At 36.5% G+C, this 22,367-nt stretch overlaps 1 protein-coding gene across 2 annotated transcripts in view; it reads left to right on the forward strand.

Annotated features, from left to right (window-relative positions):
- The first annotated feature begins 409 nt into the window (after positions 1-409).
- Positions 410-22,367, forward strand: part of DYNC2I1 (dynein 2 intermediate chain 1) — a 34,501-nt gene continuing 12,543 nt past the window's right edge. The window contains exons 1-14 of one of the 2 annotated variants that reach the window (XM_055709218.1): positions 523-538; positions 2,895-2,991; positions 4,854-4,907; positions 6,484-6,916; positions 7,454-7,506; positions 8,099-8,425; positions 10,128-10,186; positions 11,958-12,015; positions 15,135-15,212; positions 16,371-16,566; positions 18,073-18,175; positions 20,952-21,081; positions 21,650-21,761; positions 22,125-22,219. In XM_055709218.1, the coding sequence (XP_055565193.1) occupies positions 2,962-2,991; positions 4,854-4,907; positions 6,484-6,916; positions 7,454-7,506; positions 8,099-8,425; positions 10,128-10,186; positions 11,958-12,015; positions 15,135-15,212; positions 16,371-16,566; positions 18,073-18,175; positions 20,952-21,081; positions 21,650-21,761; positions 22,125-22,219 (1,728 nt within the window). In that variant the 5' untranslated portion in view covers positions 523-538; positions 2,895-2,961. Of the gene's footprint in view, positions 539-2,894; positions 2,992-4,853; positions 4,908-6,483; positions 6,917-7,453; positions 7,507-8,098; positions 8,426-10,127; positions 10,187-11,957; positions 12,016-15,134; positions 15,213-16,370; positions 16,567-18,072; positions 18,176-20,951; positions 21,082-21,649; positions 21,762-22,124; positions 22,220-22,367 lie in introns of both variants that reach the window. The other variant, XM_055709219.1, reaches the window with a different exon arrangement.

Genomic DNA, 22,367 nt, shown 5'->3' on the forward strand with positions numbered 1-22,367 from the left:
CCCAGAGTAATTGTGCATGCCTTCACTAGAAGGGAACCAACTATGATTAAGAATGGTTTCATGACACAGTTAAACCTACAAAGGTCAGCAGTGCTCAGGAGACAACACTGCTCTAAGGGAAGCCTGGGGAGCGCCCTGTCCGCGCCTCACAGGATGGCGCCCGGCGGCCGCGGGCCCTCCCCAGCGCCCCGCCACCTGAGGAAACTCAGCCGGACACCACCTCGAGGAGGAAAACCCTCCCGCTGCCATACGGGCACCCACTGGAGCTGGCCGGGGTCCATGCCGCTGCGCCACGATACAACCCCCCCCGCCACCGCGGGCAGCCTCTCCCCTTCCCACAACCCCGCGCGGCAGCAGCCGCCTGCCGGCCCGGCGGGCCCCCCCGCTCATCCATCGCTCGGCCGCTCGGCTGCTTCCCCCTCGCCGCCTGTTGCTAGGCGGGCCCGCACGCTGCTGCCGTGGTTTCCTGCCCGCTTGGAGGCGGCCGGTGGCGGCGGGACGCGGCATCCTGCCCGTCCCCGCCATGGAGGGTGACAAGGTGAGGGGCCGCTGCGCTGAAGGGGAACCGGGCGAGCTTGGCAGCGCCGCCCGGGCCTGACGCCTGCGGACATCGCGCCGGGGGCCGCGTCCCTGCCCCGCCGCGTCGGGAGGGCCCTGAGGCGGCACGGGGGGCGGTGGCAGTGGGGCACGACCGCCGCCCGGCCCGGGCTGCTCTGCGAGGCCTCCCCTGACGCCCTGGGTTCCTGGGCGCCTGCCAGAGCCGTCCCCTCACCCGCCCGCCGCCCGTGTTCCTTGGCGTTTACCCAGCCCATATGCGGGGGCAAGGCGGGGAGCGGCCCGGGGTTCCTTCTGCCGGCCCGGGGGTGCCTTCTGCCGGCCCGGGGGCCCCCCTGGGCAATCCCAGGCCCCTTGTTCTGTCAGGGCGCCGGTGAAACCCACCGAGTAGCGGCTGTAAGGAAGTCAGTCCTCATGTCTCTACAGCAGAAGGATGAGGCTGCACCAGCCACAGGTCTTTCTGCAGAAGATGATAGGTGATTTATGAAAATAGCCAAAGCTGTTAATATTTCAGACTGTAGGTGAAATATATTTACTAATTGATACTCCTGTAACCGCTAATTGTTGGGCTTTAGGTCTTTGGGAACCCACGTAACTATTGTGTAATGGTTTTAAATTATGAAAAAGAACCATTACACAATAGTTACGTGGGTTCCTAAAGACCTAAAGCTTCTAGAGCTCCAAAATAAAGGAAACGGAACCACATAGACATGCTAACATCAATTATTGTGTTACATATTCATTTGGACAAGCAGAAGTATTGGATCACTTTTATTACTGTTGTGTGGATCTGGTTTTCACAGCTAATCAATTTGTGGTCTTGTTGAATAGAACATGGAGTAGGAAATAGAGTGGTTGGGCAGGATATGTGAAGGAGTATGTTAGGACCACTCTAAAAATTTTTAATTCAGATACCATTTCACTAACTGTGGTACATGAATAAACTCTTCACTGAAAAGAGGTGAGTTAGTGAATTGTGATGGGGCTTTGATCTAAAATTTTTCAGGTGCGTTGATATAAGACTGCCAAAGACCCAAAGGCAGTCATACTAACAGCCACACTGTATGAGAGGCCTCCTTTTGCTGTTTCTAATTCTCTTAAACCAAGTCTATCACTTGTGCTGCTTACCTGTTTGAGGGCTTCCAAACAGGCAACTCTTACTGGAAATAAAAAAAGACAAATATTTATATGTAAACAATAAAGTACTTTGGCTTAAAAACTACAGAAACTTCTCTTACTGTTTTTCTACATCTGTTTCTTTAGAATCATAGTTAACCAAGTTCTTAACTTGGTTAAACCCAAAACATTAAGTTCTGAAAACCTCCAATCTTTCTAGTTGTGAGTGAATAAACCCCTTTTGATCTGTCATGAAGAGTTTATCTGAAGATCTTTTGTTCCACTAACTTAATAAAACAGCATACTTACTGTTTAGTTTAAAGGACAGATTCCTAAATGTTAAAAATTTTCATAGCACTTTTTGAGTTTAGTAAATCTGTGGCATTTTGTGTCAGCTGATAAGCTCCCCATGCTCTTGAGTGGATGAATTAAGTTAAACCCCAGTGTGGTTTAAATAACTAATCTTAATCTGGATTTAAGTGAGTATGTAAGGACTTCTAAATTAGCAGACAGGTGAGAAACTTCAATAAATTTGTTAGGAGTTCTAAATTAGCAGACAGGTGAGAAACTTCAATAAAATTTTTTAAGTTTGTTTAAGCATTTTTTGTGTGGACAGTGATTTCTTACAGAGGGACGGTGGTCTTAAGGTATTGAGTTTGTTTAAGCTTTATAAAAGATCTCTCTTTTTTTAATTTGTTAGTTTGTTAATCTCCTGCAAAAGCAGAGACTTAAGTGGAAAAACATCATGTATAAAACCAGCAGATTCTAGTGAGGTGAAAACCGCAGACCCCAGAAAACTGGCAGGTGCACCTTTTTGGGCACCAGAGAATCATCTCTACATGTTGGCTGCATGCTTTTTGCCTCAGTTTTGAAATAGATCTCAGACTACCGTAGCTAGTACTGTCTATTGGTTATGCTGGATTTAGGCTATTAATATAATTAATATTCTGTCTGTCTTTGCTGATATGTACCTAAATACTGTCTAAAACCAAAACATAATCATATATCTATTAGGAATATTAAATAGGTTTCTATTTGAGACTATAATACAGCATTCTGTTCTTTTCCCATCCGTATCTATCCTTCCATCTTACCCTCACACAAGTTCTGCTGAGTTTCTTAGGCTGTGTTAAAGCTTTACGCAAGAAAATGATCTTTGATTTTACTTTCTCATCTGGCATTCTACAGCAGTAAATATTTGTGCTTTTTTGTCTTACTTAAAGATGAGAAGAAAGGGCACTTCATTTTTGTTGCAAAAGCTGCCTTCTTGGTACTTCTGATTGACTTTGGATGAAGTTTACCAGTCCACTACAATCTTCTGTAAGATCTAATTTTGAAAAGACAATTTTTTCATGTAGAATAATTAAGAAAATATGCTGCTAAAATGCTGCTTCCATAGAATGAATTAAAAAAAAAATATGGGCACCATATGTTTTATTTTCTTCCACCAGTGCAGCTCATCGTTCAATTATTTATGGGTGATTATGTTGTTAATCTTTAGTCATCAAGTCTAAATTTGCAAATAAGTATAGCCTGGTCATGTCACTTTGAATATAGTCATCATCCTTCAGTGAACTAGTTAAAAATGTTCCATAGATTAAAATTCCTCATTTACTTTAGTGATCTCAAAAAATACAATTTTTTTTAGTCTAATCTTTTGGCAGCAGCCAAGCAGTTAAGGGCAATAACTCTGCACATGCGAAAGCAGAAATATAACCTATTTAACTAGGGAGAAGTCTAGTGAAACAATCTCCATTTTTTCATACCCAAAAAGATATTTTCATTATCTTTTAACTTTTTTCTTCAGTGCTACATACAAATATTTCATATAGCAGTCAGCTTACACATGTTGTCTGAACCATTGTAGAATATTAACTGACAGCTGATTGAAAAATAGTGCCAGCATCTTTTGAGATGCATGCAATTACTAAGCCAGAAGCTTCCTTAGTTCACTTGAAATGCACAGTAATCTATTTTTAACTTTTAGTGTTTAAAACCCTAACAGAATTGTGCTGTAGCCTAACAAAATTGTGCTGTGGCTATGTCAGATCCGTACTGCTTAAAAAAAAAATACTACATTTGTCATGGTATTTTTAGATTCACTGCCAGTGTTATTTATCCCTTGAAATTGTTCTTACGGATGAGTCTGATGTGACTCAAATGACGTGTCTACGGGGAAAATACTGTATTTCCTGTTTGCCGTGTGGATGGGTTCTGGGAGTGGTTCTGCAGAAAAAGGATCTAGGGGTCCTGGTGGACAGAAACATCAGTGTGCTCTTCAGGTGGTTATGGCTAACCACATACCGCTTACATGTATCATGAAGACCGTAGCTGCAGGCGTAGGGAAGACTGTTCTCCTTTCCTCAGCACTTGTGAGGCCTTGTCTGCAGTACTATGTCTGGTGTTAAGGCCCCCAAGTACTAAAAAGATTCTGGATTGAGGCCCTGAGATGGCTGTGGGGCTGGTGCCCTGATGTATTGGGAGGAAGGCTAAGGAGCTGTTCAGGCTAGAGAAAACAGAGGGGATCGAACTGCTGACTTCCAGCATCTAAAGAGGACGTGTGGAAAAGGTGGAGCCACACTCCTTGAGAAGTACAGTGAAAGTACAGAAGGTAGCGGCCCTATCAGCAAGTGAGATGATGAGTTAGTATAAGGAAAGTGTTTTTAATTCATTGGGAGTGGTCAAACCCAGGAACCAGGTTGGCCAGAAAACCTCCAACCTCAGAGATACTAAAAACCTCACCTATGTAAGTCTTGGACCAGAACTTTGGAGCTGAATCTAATAGAGCCAGGAGGCTGAACCTAATGACATTGATACATTGATTACTTTCCAAAAGTGGCCTGACTCTGTGTACCCATTTGTTCTGTCACTGGAAGACCAATTTTAAGTCTTTCTTGAAGGAACACATTGTTATCTACCGGAGGCACTGACCTCAAAATTGCTTGCCATGTGTGTACAGAGCTGGATAACCCAGCAGAAGTCTGAGCTTCAGGCCTCCTTCAGGTCCAGTCAGATCAGGTATGCTGTAAGCATATTAGGGCAAAATCAAATTCATGTTTACATTGCAAAATCCAGTGGTACTTGCCATATATACACACCTTGATGCTTTCCTTTGGAAAACTATTTGTTTTTAAATTATTTGCTTCTCTGCAAATTGATTACTCTGTTTTTTTCTGTTCTAGAGAAGAACCAAAGAAGATACTTGGAAGTCAGAAGAACTTAGGAAACATCTTAGGGTGACTTTACGTTATTTCTGCTAGTTTTAATGTTAAGTTACATTATAGCAGTGGTATTTATTGATGGTCTAGACATACAGGGCTGTTTGTTCTACTAGCAACTCTGCCTTGTGGGATCTACAGTAGCTCTTTAAGGCTTTTTGGTACACCAGACACTTTAAATCTGCATCGTTGAATATAAACAGTACAGATCTTTAATGTCTACCTGCTAACTTTGTTGCCACAGCTCTGGAATCTGTCTAGTCCAAAGGTGTTGAGAGGCTGGCCTGCTCAACTGTTCCTAGCTATACAAATCATATAAGATTACTCAACAGATTTCTTAGTTAGGTAAATGAAAAAAATGCCATTGTTATGGTAATAACACAGCACGCAATGGGGTCTGATTTGCTGGCTGCCCAAATCCAAGTTGCAGCTTTGCTTTATCTATGCTTACCCACTTTCCTACATGAATATTATGTATTGTATTTGTTATCATCATCTTATCATGATTGTCATGTGCTTTTCTACTGGTTAATTACTTTATCTGCTGGTCAAATAGACGTTCAGGCTCCAGTCAGTTACACCATTGATATTCATACTAGTTTTGTGCTATATTTTTTAAAATGCTGTTTTCCAATACATATCTTCTTTTCTATGTATTGTGCAGATCTTCATTAGTCCTTTGGTAAGCTGAAACATCCTACTTGTTAATCTGTTACATGGCTTTCTATCAATTACATTTCAAAGCTCCCCATTATTTCAGTGCCAGTATAAGTACTTTGTATTTTGTAGACATTCAGTAACATTTCCACTACTTCCATGTAGACTAAAGCAAACAAATTTGAGTTGAAATGCTTTAGTTCCAACAGAACTGGTGAAGTTGGACTTTCATTTCTGTGGCAGTGAAACAGATGGATAAAGTTTAATTCACTTTACTCACTGACTAATCAAAACAAGTTCTGTTTGTTCTGCATTGAGAAAATAGCTGAAATCATGGATGTAGTGAAATCAGTGGGAGTTGTGCTACTTGCTTCAGGAAGGTTAAAATATGAATTTTTATGACTTTAGAAAAATATATCAATAGTTGCATTGTTGAGGGATCTAGGCCAAAAACTTTCTTGCACAGTTTTTATATGCTACTTTCTGTTGAAGTAAAAGCTCATCTTCTATTCTAAAGGCAGCTGCAGGATGCCCAGTTATCTATCATGTTGTTTATATCTGCAATGTATTTTACAAGATGGCAAAGTTTCTGTCTACATGAGTTAACATCTTTAAGATGCTTAGTTAATTTTTCAACATAGCTCTAAGCAGAATGCACAGTTCCACAGTAAATTTTCTTTTTTTACCAAATTATCTTCAAATACATAGAAAATACACTTTGTTATTTATTTCATTTATTATTTTTTTAAAAAATAAGTACAGACATAATGTTCATAATTTTACAAAGTAAGCCTAGAAATATATAAGCATTTTAATACAGTTTGGGAAATTAAATTCACAGTTAGCAAGCCATTAACTTTTTTTTTATATGAATATACTGTATCAAAATAGATTGCTGAATTATAAGGTGTTAATTTTTTTTAAATGTTTATTTCAGGCATCACAACCAGATAGTCAAAATGAAGACCAAAAACACAGAGAAAAGAAACTACAGAAAGAGAACTCTATTCATGGCACAGACACTCATAAACACGAGCACAAAGACAGAGGGAAGAGCAAGGAAAGAAAGCGAGAGAGAGATGTATTTAAATCTGGTGAAAGAGACAGGGACAAAATGAGAGAGAGACAAAGGGGGAAAGAGCACCAGAGAGGAGGAGACCAAGAGGGGTACAAAGATAAGCTTCAAGAGTCAAGTTTGGAGAAGGAAAGATACAGCGTATCAAAAGACAAAGACAGGGAAAGGGATAGAGAACGAGACAAAAAGCATAAAAGACATGAGATAAAGCAACTAGATACACAAAATAATCTAAAATCATTTGAAGGAAGAGGTAAAGAACATCACAGAAGAAGAGAAAGCAGGCATCATTTGGGTAGGTTACTTTGGGTTGCTGTTGTACTTTGATATATTTGATATTTAGAAATACTCTGAAACCATACCCCATCTGTACAGAGAAAATAAAGACAGGCAGGTGTGAGTAACTACTGAAATATATATCTTCATGAAATCTTCTGGTAACCTAGTTTTGCTTTGGTGCTTGTTTCCGTTCCTCTGAAGAGAGGGTGAATGTCACTGGTTTTGCTGGTCAGTCATCTTGAAGAGAGTAAATACCTTCCTGCCTAGACATTCTCTACTGCGCGATGCACTTGAATTTCCAAGTTGTAGGGTAATGGCTGAACTTAGCATGTGTCATTACTCTTACCATTACACAAACAATTGAGAACAGAGGGATTCATTAGGAAAGAAAAAGGTGCAACCAGCGTTGGAGAGAGAATTTCAACAGAATATTAAGTTCTTTTTAGAAAGCTCTTATTTTAGAAAACCCGTATTTTCTACATGCTAGTGTTAATTATGTACAGAGTTTGAGTATAATAAAACTTGTTCATTAATTTATACGTATGTTTTCTAGAGGAAGAGAAAACAAGAAGTGAAGATCAAGAAAGAAGACATACAGAAAAGAAGGTAAAGGAAGGGCAAGGAAGGAAGTGTTTCATAATGGAATAAGATAAAATTGTGTAATGAAGAAACTGGATCAGTCTCCTATTCCCAAGAAAACAAGATGCGTATATAGTAAGGTCATAACAAGTATACAAAACACAACAAAATATATCCAACCATTCTATTTTAAGGAGATACTTCATTTTTTTTTTTAAAGTAAGAGGTAAAATCATATTTACATAACATATAGTGCTTTATTTTTGTACAGCTACATAAAAGTTTTCCATTTATGCCATTATTACAAGGATATTGGCAAGTATACGTCCTATTTTATGTTAGACCACCTGGTAAACAAAGAACTAAATTTTTGTGTGAAGAATACATGATCCAAAGACTTTTCTCTAGCAAAGTATGCGATGTCCCAGAAGAAATATCAGAATCTCAACTGATAGGATAATTTGAAAGTTGCCATTGTAGGAGAGTTTTTAAAAAATACCTGAAAGATCCACGTGGCAGAAAGAGATTAGGTACTTATGGCCAACAATGGATAAATCTGTGAAGATAAAACAGTCTTGGAGAACTCTTTAACTCTTTAATGTTATTTTTCTCTTTCTAGGATAATGATACCAAAAAGAGCATTGACAAAATTTTAGCCTACAAAGCTGAAGAAGCTGAACGTGTACACAAGTTACAGAAAGATCGAGAGTTGGATAAAGAGGGAGAAAGAAGACACAGAGAAAAAAAAGAACATTCTGTTAGACCAGGAAAAGAGAGGCTTTCAAAAGACAGAAGTCATAAACGTTACGAAAAGGAAGAGGAAGAAAAACTAATAACAAAGAGATCTAAAGAGCGATCTTCCCTTGGAGACAGAGAAGGGCAACCAGCAGAAGCTAATGAAAGAGTAAAAAGTAGAGAAAATGAAAGAAAGAAGCGTGATCTAATGGTTAGTTTTGTTAAGTCTTCAAAACATTACCTTATAACTTACTTTATTTATTGATACATAGTCATTAATAAGGTGAATAATAAAAATACTAGGATTTTAAGACAACACTTTCTTAAATTTGAGGGTAAAGTGGTAGATTAAAATACTACACCTGCATTTAAGTATCGTAACCCACAGCTGATTCCTTCCGTGAAATTTAAACTAGAAACTTGTCTATATGTTAGAAATGTCTTTTATTCATACAATTCTTTATTGCTATGACTTTTGAAATTTTGACTAACACTTTGAAGTGGAGATGACATTAGGCTGGAGGTCTATTAAAATGTATTGGTTGCCTTTATTGGAAAAAAATATTATTTTAATAGAAGCTGGTTTGGGTGTCGCCTACAAAGAGAGCATGGATATCTAACTGAGAAGCAGGCATGTGAGTGTAGTTCCCTTATATTTATGGGTTTTGGCTGTACTTCTGAAGCCATGTTCCTAACACAGAGCATGATGTTCCATCCTAGAGACTTGATTAGAACTTTGAATTTTTAACTGGTTTTTATAATGCAAGTACTCATTCTACCAGAATGAGAGAAGAAATGTAATTTGTAACTCTTAAAATCAGGTAAGTTTTATGGAACATAGAGCCATTCAGATGGTCTGGGGTAGTTTCTTCTGCTGCCTAAGGAGTGAAGATCTACATGTTTCTCAAATAAAAGTTCAGAAATACTTTTTCAGTGAAAATACTGGGCACCTTCAGTGTAGAAGTCCACTGCAAGTGATTGCTGTAACTGATTTTGTGCAGCAGAATTCAAAAGTCTTTCAGGAGCTTACTCAAGGTTTGACTTCCTTGGAAATTAACTGAAGTAGCTGTTACAGAGCATACGCACTGATGCTGATACTTCTGTCTCAGAGTTACGTTTGTTTTTCTGATGTTCATGGATAAAGAAAAGCACCTTTTTCTTAAACAATCTATTGAATACATTTCCAGACTTAGCCAAACCTTCATACTACAGAATTTAAGAGTCAAGTCCCTATACTGGAGACTAAAAGCACCTGACAATGTTCTCTCTCCCTAGGTCCAACTGGTATAAACTGTTACAGTCCATACTGTGAAAATACCATTCTTTGAAACAGGCTGGCCACAGCCTACTGAGGTCAGCCCTTAGTTACAATCATTTTTTCAGCCATACCTAGGGTTTTTTTAGGAAAGTACTCTGTGCTCACAATTTATGCAGTATACACTGGGCCCAAAGCATTTTTTAACCTTTTTTACTAATATGGTAATGTGAAGGTATCCTATAAAAAAGCTGGAATTTACTCTGGTAAAGCATTGTAAGATTTTGTGAGCAAAGGAGAAGTCTCAAGATCCCTTCTTGTTTCCTTTCTGAAATGCACTGCAGAAGGGGATTGTAGCCAAACTTCACTCCCGGGTATTTAATATTTTCAGAAGAAAATAAACACCCATAAAAGATACACTATGTATCTTTTATGGGTGTTTATTTTCTTTGCTTATTATATTTGTAAGGAGGAGATTATTCTCATTTTAGTTCATACAGAGAACTTCTTACAAGGAATGACTGATACAAAAATAGTATGTCATTGAAATAATTGATTAGAAACCTTTCTTACTGTTTAATATTGCTGCTAATACAGGTTCATATACATATTTCCTCCCAGAATTTCTGACACATGACTGTCATGACTTCTTTTACAGAACAGTGAATACAAAAAAGAGGAGGGGATTCAAGAAGTAGTGAGCCATCAGCATGTAAGGTAAATTCAGAGCTTTAAAATAAGTATATACTGTATGGTAGTTACTAAGATTCAGTCACCACCAAAACAATAAGCATGAATTGTTGATCTCAAATATCTAGGGTGAATATGTTTTTTTTCATAGGCCCTTTGTGTTTTGTCTCTAAGAGGATTCATATGAAAATTATGTGTTGGTATTCATTTGTTTTTCTATGTCAGGATAATAAGATACTTTGCAGTCCTTGCAAACTACATATATATTAATCTGGATATATAGTTTGGGATGCAGAAATGCTGTATGTACCACCTGGAAATTCACTAAGCAGTCATGTGGACACACGTAAGGTTCATGATGAGCTACATAGGACTCTCTTATATTGCTTATTTTAATTTTAGTACCTCTACTTAGTTTCTACCCTGGATGGTCTTTAAAACATTAGATATATATAGCAAGTTTACTGTTATATGTCAAAGTGAAAGGTCCAGCTAATTCTCAGTAGGATCAGTAAAATTTAAGGATTATATTTCTAAGTTTTATTACTAGCAAATATAAAATCTTACAGAAGATCTCCATATATTATAGTTCTTTTTCCATTCTTCAGTGCTTTAGCTATGTGAAATTCCTATGCAGCTTTCTGAAGTGTAACTCTCAGAGTATGTTGTCAGTCATGATTCTTATTTGTAAACCCTCATTTAGCTTCCTAGCTAAAGCTAAATAGAAGACTGGCATGCTGGCTACTGGGCACACTGGCAGAGATAAAGTCACTACCACTATTGGCGAAATATTACTACTGTTTCTTAAGCATGGGACAGATCACTTTAGTCATAGTGATTTGGTCTTCGTGGAAGTGTATTTCTGTACAAAGGAAAAAAAATATTTCAGAATATGTATGTTGAGATTCTTTCTAGCAGCTGCATTTAACTGTGTCAAGCAGTGCCAAATACACAGGTTATATTTTGAAGCTGTTGTTGATGGGGTGTTGTGGGGGAGTCATTGCTTGTACATAGCTGGGAAAAAGGAATTAGCCATTTCTCAATGGCAAGGAAGGCAATATGGGTTATTGGGATATCACAAAACTGGTTCAGCATCAAGCACTGTCAATGTTGAATCATTCTGATTTGTTATGAGAGGATGCAGCCATATTTTTGCTTTTATTGTTGCCTTTTCTTATGTTCATCAGTCCCAACGGCAGTATAAATGAATACCCTCTTACCTGAAAAGTAGAACATTCTCTTCTTGAAGTCTGATACTCTACTTAGAAAATAATTAAGTAGATTGTTAAGGAGCAGAGGTTTTTTATTTTCTCCTGCTGTCTGACCCTGATTTATTGTCCTCATAAATAAAACCCCTGAATGAAAAAACAGGTTTGAATGTCAGTCTGTGATTTATAGCTTTAGAGCGCATTACACCAGCCTGATCTTGACCTCCAGTTTGCTGTAGATATTAATACAACTAATGGGTATGTGGGTTAAATAGTTTTTTTTTCCATTTTCCTTTTTCTTCTGTTTTGATGCAATTATAGGCATTAAATTTGGACAAGTTTTTTTGCAGTTCTTAGCTGATTAATCACTTGGCTGTTTCATTATCATTTTGTATCATAAATGTAGATCTATAAAAGTATTTGTAGAAATATTTCTGTTTATTGGAAATTTTCAACTATTTTTTCCTTTTCAGGAAAAAAGAGCTGTTTTTTTAAAAAAAACAAACAACCCCCCCAGAAAACAAAACCAAACCAAAACTAATGCTTCCTTCTGAGTTAACCAATAAAGTTGATGTTCTCTTCTTCAACAGGACTGCAAAAGATAAAGGAAAACTCATTGAAAAAGAGGAAAGGGACACAAAACAAGAGGTAAAACTATTTGGTTTTGGAACTTGGAATGTTGTGTTAATTTCTTGGGATTAATTACAATATGTATTTCAATATAATGCATTCTAAGATAAAATAAGATGTACGTGTATTGGTCTTCAGGTATCTCCTGACCTCTTTTTCTGGATACAGCATTAGAAAATGGATTTATTCTCTATAAATTCGCTAAGAATTGAAGGTAGCCATCTATTCAACTGTACTTCAATATTGTCTGTGCTTGAAAAAATAATTCTCAGTAAGTGGGAAGAGTTTATAAATGTAATGCAAATAAACTACACATACCTAAAGTATATTATTTCTTTATATAAACATCTGATATAGGCAAATAATATGTAGTGTAAGCTGAGTAAATGCAGCTAGCAATGTAGTTCATATATGTCTCTTAAAACAGCTGCTGTAAGAAAGAGGGAAGTATTGTAGTATGTTTAAATGGACAGATGCAGACAGAACCAAGTTTTCAGCAAGTCTGAAGTGCAGGCTATATAGACTTGGGTTGATGTGGACCAGTCGGTGCAGATACAGTCTAACTTTACCATAAAAACTTTTAAAATATTTTGTCATATTTTCAGCTGTTCATAACCATCCCCCAAAATCCAAATTCTGTTTTGGAATGTTGTAGGATTATGGTCCTGATCTAGGAAAAAGCAGTAATACCTACGAAGACATCCTTTTCCATAGCCTCATGTTATGAGCAGCCACATACCTTTCACATATGTATCTTTCAAAACCATACTAACTTCTTTTAAAACCTGGCTGTTTTCATACCAGAAGTACTTCTCTTTCAACTTTTAATTTTAATTTCCAGTATGCTTCCATTATTCTTGCTTTAGTGCTAGCATTTAGCTCAAATACTTTTTTAGGGTTTTCTTCCCCTAATGAGCTTATGCAAAGCACGTTTGTCTCTTCTCTGGCTTAGTTTTGCTGACCTATACAAGCCACATTCTTTATTCCTGTCATCATTCTAGCAGCTCTCTCTTTCTCTGTTTCAATTGGCATTAATTTTTATTTTTTTTATATGGATGACCAGAGTTGAACACAGTACTGAATGCGAATTTTCATCAGCACCTCATGACATAAATATTTATATGTTCCTGAGCGAAGTAGCTTCCTGACATACTCTTAGATTTAGTCTGCACAGCTCTTACCACTGTGGCCAGCAGTCATCCTGGATCAATTAACATGTTCAAACTGTTCTCTTCCTCTATTGTTTCTAACAGCTGAGGTTCCAGGTAGCAGCTGGCATTGATGCTAATCTGTAAAGCCCAGATTGAGCCCACCTGTAGGTGTGAATTGTCTGTGGTGAGGACCTAAATTTCCTTTGTAGATTTTGGAGAGAAGTAGGCAGTTCAGTCCTTTTATATTTGACCTCCTTTTCCAGTATCTTCTCTGTCTTCGTTAGCTATAGGCAGCAACCAAGGAAGGTGAGATCCCCACTTAAGACCTGACTCAACAGGACTAATTAAATCAAATTCCATGGGTTTGCACTTTATGCTGTTGGATTTCATCATCGATTTGTTACTCCAAATGCCACAGTTATCCAGATATTCCAACATGACTTCTAATCCTGCTTTGTATGGACAATATATTTTCCATATAACCTTTAAAGTAGGAAAATACCAGTGATAGGGTGATTCTGATTTCCTGTGGGAATGTAGGAGGTTCTTACAAGGATGGTATGATTTTGACAACTACTGACAAGTGGAGGGGTTTAGTGTGTAAAAACTACATGTGTAACAGATGTAATGTTAAAAACATTTGTGTGTTATTAATAAAAATGGCAGATCTTTAAGTGTATTCAGAGATGATTACAGTAAGCTAATAAGGACTATAACCATCTTCACGGGTGTATTGCTACATGTGTCTTTGACTAAATGGAATAAGGATTTTAAAAAATTCTCTATGAATTAGTTACTGCTGGGTACCTGCAACCTTGCAGGAAGAACAAATTGGGGAAATTTTGCCCAATTTTGGCCAGTTTTGCTCAGATGACAACCTGACTAATATAATATATTCTTGATCCAAAGATTGATCTGAGGAGTGACAAAAAGCAGCGGCCGGAAAGACTGAAGTACTATAGTCCTAGTTCTAGGAGTCTGATGACTGAAAAGTGAGGTATCTGTAGAAGCTGTTAACTGCTATATAATGTCTGTAATACTTTTGACAGTACTACATTCTGTGAAAACTAAGTGGCTCTAGCTCTTAACAAGTTGTGAAAGGATCAAAAGTGTGTCTCACTTGGTGTTCGACAACCAGCTTGTAAAGGTAGAAGCAGTTAATAGGTGCGCTGTTACGCTGGATATTTTTCATAAAACCTAACATTTATTTCCATTTTGAAATCTGTTGAAATCCCTTGCACGTGTATAATTTAGTGTGTGACTCTGAGGAGTCTGTTGAGGGAAAAGGCTGGCTAAAGACTGAGTAGATTGGTGTGTGTCATTTTAAGCTTAATGTTTGTTCAGGGTACATGTTGGGGCAATTAAATGGCATTATTTTAATCAAGTTCAATAAGCTAGAGAAAGGTAGTTTCTTTCTGAATATTTCAGGAATGCCGTAAATCTTATTCCATGTTAATACAGTAGAAGATGCAATGTTAACAAAATTATTTATGTATAAAAATACCTTATTTTCCTGTTGTATCCATGCCTCTGTTTTCCTGGTTCCAACATGTGCAGGATTTTCAACATGTGCAGTATTTCATTAACAGATTGAGTCCCCCAGTATGCCTTAGGTATAGGGGTAGTTTTGTCTAATCCTCAAAAAAGTAGAACAGTCTTATTTTGTTGTTACACCATTGTAAGAGCTATTGAAATTATAGGCAGCACAGAAGTTTTTGTCTTTCGCAGTAACAGACTGGTGGGAAAACAGTTGTCGTCCCAAGGTAGGGTTGAGTTCTGTTCTGCCTTCCTGTATTATTATTTTAAGTCAATAATTATCACTTGTTAATACACTTTTATTTATATTTCTAAACTGAATTTGTAGTATGTTTGCTTGAAAATGTAGAAATATTGGAGGACAGCTATTCACCTATCTTTATGCTGAGATTTGGCAGATAAAGATATTTTGTAAGATTATTTAACAATTTCATTTGTTTTCTTATTTAGGAAATGAAAGATACACACATCTATAATTCAGACATGGGATTTGATAACTTTTCAGCAAATTACGAAGATGATTTTGAAGTAAGTAAAAACATACAATTGTCCATTTGAAGTAATTCTGAAGTATCAAAGGATGTTACATGGTTTTTACCTACTCTTTTTTTTTTTTTTTTTTTTGGTGACAGTGACCTTAACTTGGCTAACAGTAGATAATAATAAGTTAAAATGTTATTTAGAAACTCTACTGTATATTTAATCAGTTTTCATCAGGGGTTGGGAACCAACTTTTGGGTTTGAGTTGAAATCTTCACGAGATGCTCCTTCTGTCTTCCTGGATTTCAATTATTTTAATGATTTTCTGTGAAAAATGCTGATTTTTTTAAATAATGGGAGTGAATAATCAATTTCAGGAGAAAAAAAAAAGCCTTATTGTTTTTAATTACAAAAATGCTGTAGGAAAAAAGAATTGACACACAGCAGTCCCTTTATTAATTTGTTTAATTGAACTGTCTTTTAGCTCTCTTTTGTTCGCTTTGAAGTTAAGATAGAAGAGTGTGTTGAATGGACTTTCATTGCTGGCTGAGCCAGCTACACCTTTGTTCAGCAAAGCACAAATTCACCTCCACTTAACGTTAGGAGTGATGTCCGTTGTTGAGCTGTTCGCTATAGTAGTCCTTGCCATTCAGTGGAGAGAAACGGGCGCTTTTAAGACTTGTTCATATCATTTGTGTTAGGGTCATTATTTTAGCATGAGATGAATTATCTTAGTTAAGAGAACTGCTAAAGTATGAGCCTCATGCATGGACTTGCAAACAGGTAGTATGGTAGTTTAGTAAATTTGAGCCTGCTGTTGAAGGACATCTTTGATTAAAACTACCAAATAAACAACTTCATACATTTATGAAGCATTTATGCCACTGAACACTGTCATGTTACTTCTTTAAAGAACACATAATTCACCTAAACATTAGTTTCTACTTTAGGATATTAAAAAAAAAAGAAGATATCTATTTTGGACACTGGAGAACAATGTAGGGTTGTCTTTTCTGGATTAGAATTACATCACAATCAAGACATGCCATTTTCTTTATTTTAAAATTTCTTTCAGTCAGAGGATTTGTAGACGTCTGTATGAGAATTTTTATTTTTGATAGCATTTTATAACTTCTTAAAAAGATCTTGAAAAATACTTCTATAATCCATGTTTACTAGTTATTGAAAGTCCTATTACTTTTAAAGGATTATGAAGATGATTTTGATGATGATGAAGACAAAAGTAGTGAAGAAAGAGATGCAAAAGAAGACCCAGGAGAGATTCCATTTTCCAGAACATCAGAAATTGAAGAAATTCAAAGAGCAATTAGTGCAGAAAATGATAGAATTTGTACTTTACTGCCAAAGAAAATTGAAACTGAACAAAAGGAACTGATCATGGGTATGTGACTAGATATCAGTCTCTTTTTATTAAATGTATGAATAACACATACAACGTACAAGTAAACAAGCCACTTTTTCTAGAAGTCTGCCTAAAGGCAGAAATCTGGTCCTCTGGATGAATCACTTAGGTTTGTGGGTAAGTACTGTAACTTTCACGTTGCTAAAGCATGATTCAGAGTCATTACTAATCGTTTAAAATGTGAAGTATAAAAATTTACAGACTGACATTTAATATGTCTTAATTTGGGTAAGAGGAGGATATGAGAGTCTGGGTTTTGAAACCTGGAGAAGTGCTAGAACAGTTTGAGGTTTCTGGTGACATTCATTTGCCTTTTTCTTTTAAACAAAGTTGAAGCCACTGCTCTGGGTGGGAAGGTGAGAAATACAGATACTACTTAAATATACCGTTCTGTATCACTTTTAAAATGCGTTTTTTTCTGAAATGTGACTGTCCAGTTGACCTGATACCTGTGTCAGGTCTACTTATTTAAGTAACTACAGTTGTGATTCCTCTTTGCACTCTTCACTCATGTGAATAGCAGTGTAGAATAATTGTGCAAAAGAACCTTAAACAGCTTTTTACTCTGGTTCATGCAAAGTTAGTACAGTCACGGGAGAATAGCATAGAGTTTCTGTAAGTCCTTACAGTACCAACAAATTTTTGATTAAGAGTCATTGCAAGTCAGAACCAGTATGCTGTAATATGAATTTCTTCTTGCAAAAGATTTATGCATTTATTATTGTATTCCTGATAAACAATATGGAATCAATAAAAGAATTCCATTAATAGTATAGATCTAATGAACAGGATAGAATTCTAATATAGAATCCGATTTTTAAATTCCAAATTGTAGCACTTAGTGCTTTATGGTAAATTACACAACACTATTTTGAAGAAGTTTTGATCTCATTTGATTAAAAATGTTCTTGATCGTTTGGTAAAAGGGAGTAACATTGACATGACATCAGATATTATAGCTGTTCCATTAACTGTGATTTTTAAAGCAACAGTTTTCAATGTTTTGCTTATCCATCCAAAGGCATCAGTTAAGCTTGTGTTGATGAGCTTCTCCACTAGATGTAGTGGTGAATTCTGATTCAGTGGTGTAGCATGCATGTGGCGTAGTCTGTGTGAATTTGATATGATTTTTATAATTGCTCATAGAGCATTTTACTGTACCCAGGGGAACAAGGGAGCTGCCAATGGCAGCAGAAAGAAAGAGATACTTTCTGATCATAGTCTTCTAAAATAAAAATTAACAATGATCAGTAATTTTGAATTTATTGGTGAAGGACCACAGTAAGGGAAAAATGCTGGCCTGCTGCTGAAGTTAAGAAGCTTATTGTACTGATAACTGTGCTAGAGCATGTTGTGTTATGTGCAGACCAGTGACTTCTAATAGCTGTGTCATAATAAATCTGTTGCTTTTAGACTTACTGCTTTACATTTAAATGCACCGTAAGGTGTGAATTATAACACTAACAATGTTTTATAATATCACAGAAAAGCAATACCCTTCTGTCAGAAACTCTTTTTGTGGAATATTCATGGATTTTCAAATGGCAAACCAACGACAAACTAGCCGAAGTATGGCTAGTAAGCAGAAGTAAGTGTATTTTAAATAACCCACACAAAATGGCAACCCACTGTGTGACTGTATTTTTTTCATTATATTTGAAATATATGAAGTTTATAAACTTGATGCTTTTTAGAGTCAAATATTATTTTTGTAATCTAACACTAATTAGTTCTTAAGTAAATATAATTTACAGGCTTTACTACATGTCATTTTGAAGCAAATTTATATATATACCAGTTTGTGTGTATCATTACAGAATGAGTTGCGAGGATTGTAATTTCTTTGTATGATTATTCAGTCACTTAATTAGATATTGACTTATAGTACTGAGGAGCAAGCCTTTTAGCTGCTCTCAGGGCTCTGCTGAACTGTACTTTCTTGAAATAATCAAGACTCTATATGTTACATACTGTTGCCAAAATAGCATGTTCCCTTTCAGGGATAACACCAGTTGGTGTAAAAACATGTTATTACTGATCTGAAATTGATCTAGATTTGAGATATCTAGGACAACTCTGTATTAAAGAAACAAATTGATGCCTGTTTCTTGTGAAACTTGCAAGGAGATCCAGATTTATCTGAAACAGTGTATATATCTCCTATGTTTTGTTGCATCAATTGGACACATAAAGCAAGAATATTAAATATTATTGATAATACTGGATTTGCAGTGCTTTGTGACTCTACATAAGTGGCTAATCATCACATATGGGAAATGTTTATTGTCTAGGCTAACTCACCTTGCCTAAATTTAATTTGCCCAAATTTTATGTGAGTTCATTGTCGAGGCTTCCTCTCTAGACAGTGGAGACAGATGAGGAAATTCAGGAAGGCATCCCTGAAGAATTGCCTTCTGAAATGTTTGTCGGCCTCTCCTGATTTTGTACCATGACTGACTATGACTGTGTATATGACATTGTGTACATGCTAACATATGTAGCCTGTGGAGATAACTAGCATTTTCATGGCTAGAGAAAGGGTTTGTGGAATTTAATGCTGTGGTAATACAGGCTACCAATAAATAGTCTGAAAGCATCCCATAAATGAGCTGTGGTACTTTGGAGCTGTATTAGTATGAGTCTTATTAGTTATAATTTTAAGGATCTGTCTGCATGTATCATTAAGATTTGTAACTAGGAAGCAACTTTCATATATTTGAATTAGATCTCAGCAATCTGTGCCCACAATGTTTGTGAAGAGGTGGTGTATTAGAAAATAGAAGTACAAATAAAATGTGGGCAAGAAAATGCAATAATAATATAAAATAGCAAAAAGGAGGTGTGAAAATTGTCCCTATGCATGAAGAAAAATCCAGCCTAAAATATCAGAGGAGAAATTCCAGCTCATGTTGCTCTGGTCTTCACCCTTTTCAAACACTATCTTACTGGAGAAGAAACTGCAACTATAATATGCATCCGTAAGACTATTTAGATATGGAATTGATACAGACCCATAATTGTACCTGGGTTGTATTTATATTAAATATATTTTAAAAATCTGAAACGGCAAGAGAGAGAAAGGGAAACTACAAAAAATTTCTCCTTGTCAGGGAATCTGTACTATAGCAAGAGTGTGAAATTAACTTGTAAACAGACATCTGCATATAATTCAAGTGGTTAACTCTTAAAATATCTTAACGGGTTTATGACATTAAGTAGATAGATAGTTCTGTGAATTGTGACAAAGACTGACTGACTTTTCATTATCCACACATCCATACAAGTGGAGTGGTAGGAATGTCTTTGTAGTTGGTGATAATTAGTAGTATCACATAAATGTTTCTTACCTGCCAGAGAAAGGTACAGTATATGAAGGTAGATTTGTTTTTGAATTAGTAATCAAAGGATCATTTTATTTGTGAGCAAAGATGAAAAAATTAAGAATTTAAATAGGCAGAAGGTAAAAGAATTGAGCTGGATAAGGAAGTTGAGGGTATTTTTTATCATTCCAGCAAGGGGTTTTTGGAAGATGGAAAGATTTGGCATTTCATAGGACAAAGAGATCCAGGTATCTCAAATACTGTACAATGTGCTAATCTTACACAGAACAAAAAATACAAGTGGAAGAATACATACTCTACCTCAATCTCAAGTAATTGTTTTCATAAAATGTGAATCAACTCCAGTAGTCCAGTAACTGATGGGGTTTGGAGGCCTTCTTTTTGGGGAAGAGGCCAGTATTCATGTCCACAGGTTATGAATCAGCAATAAATTAATTTCATGTATATTAGTTAGAATATATTTTAGGATTACTGCTATTGTTATTTGTTTCCCTAGTGATGTGGAGAGGTACCAATTCAGTCAGCCTGTTACCAGTGGAGGTCATTCAAAATACATTTGCATAAGTCTAACAAACCCAGGGTAATCTAGATGATCTTCATAAAAGCATGGGCACATATAGGTGATAAAGGTTAATAAAACTAGTTTAGGAGAATTACCCACCATCCTAACTATAGGAAGAGGCATTCATCTGTTACCTCAGAACAGCTTTTAAATACTTAGGAAAGATGATCGTGCCAGACTTTGACAGTTTTGGTTTAATAATAAACGAGATAAGTTTTCCATTTGCAATCTGTATTCTATTTTTAAATATGGTAATTATCTCAGCATAACATTAAATGAGAACACATAACTATGTATTTTCTATTTTTATTTGCCAATTAATTTTGGTACAGCCTCAATTCACATAGATCAATGGACTGTTAGATCTCTGGTATTGTACAAAATAAGGTTGTGTTTCTTTTGGAATACCAAATACTTGGTCTTAACTATTTTTTGTTTCTCTCTTGTAATTCATTCTAAAGAAAACGGAGTTCAGAACTTCTCCGACTAATTGATCTGGACTTCTCAGTTAGTTTTTCTTTATTGGACTTGCCTCCTGTAAATGAGTACGACATGTATATCAGGAATTTTGGCAAAATGAACACTAAGCAGGTGGGTAACAAATACAAGATAATGTTGAAGTCCTCGAAGTGCTGATTCTTGTTCTGGAAAATAGTTTTTCTTATAAAAGAAAGTTACTAAAGCTGATAGGGCACTGAAGTAATAAATTAATAATTTTCATCTCTAAGCCTTAATTACCATAAAGCAATGATATAAAAATTTTTGGCCAGAAAGGCCATTTCCATGGCCTTCCATTTTAGAAGAGAACACTCTCTGTGGCTCACTGTCCCGAGTATGCTGGGTTTAGTGTTCACGGCATGTAAGACATTCCATAGTTTTGCAGTAGGTTTAGCACTTTTGTGTGAAATGTAGTAAAACATGCATGTACAAAATAATGACCCTGTGTAAGCATGCTTAGGTCTGAATTTTTACAAAATTCAAAAATCTACAAAATGTAAAGCCCACTTTTCTTTCAATTGTGCTATTCTTGCTGCAGCTCTGTGCAGATTGGTTTCACATAGGGAACATCAATTTTAAAATGACTACGTTTTATTCAGTTATGTGCTGTCATTCTTAGCTGTGTCACCCATATATTGACCACTTTATCTTTCTACTTAAGGCATATGTTCAGTGTAACGAGGACAATCTTGAGAGAGACGTTCAGACTGAGGAAGTTGAGACACTGGAGAAATGGACACAACATCCAGGAGAAAGTGCCCTTGTATCTGGAGGTGAAGAACATTCTGATCTTATCCATATATGGATGTATGCATGTAAACTTTCTCTTTTGTACCCGTTAATTGTCAGGATTGTGGCAGGCTGGATTGGTAGCAAACTGCTGTATGCATCCTGAATCCCCTTGCGGAGAGGGAGAATAAGTGGCAGAAATAGTTTCTTCTTTCTGGATTGCTGGTTCTGTTGGCAGCAGATATGATTCTCCCACAGATCTTCTTGTTCGGTACTTTTATTTCTGCTGAAGAGAAGCTGATTCCTACCACTTTCTTTATGCTTAATAATTACATTGTTCTTACGGTTTTCTTGATTGTTTCCCTTTTGAAGTGTCAAGTTTGGGTCTGGTTTTTGTTTTTTCTTAGGTCCCATAAACAGCCATGATATGTCAGTGAATGGAGCTGTAACACCTAAAGTTGATTCACAAAGATTAGCAAATTTCCTCCGGTCTGCTTGCCAGGTAACTTAAGTACTTAGTATCCCTTATGAGTTGTGTGCATAAATATACAGTGTGATAGATCACTTACAGTACTTGTTCTGACTAATTTAAGTAAATTACTTAAATAATATGCATTATCATTGAGATTCATCTCTCTGCAAAGGAATGG

This window comes from Falco cherrug, chromosome 4 (genome assembly GCF_023634085.1).
Source record: "Falco cherrug isolate bFalChe1 chromosome 4, bFalChe1.pri, whole genome shotgun sequence".
NCBI lineage: Eukaryota > Metazoa > Chordata > Aves > Falconiformes > Falconidae > Falco > Falco cherrug.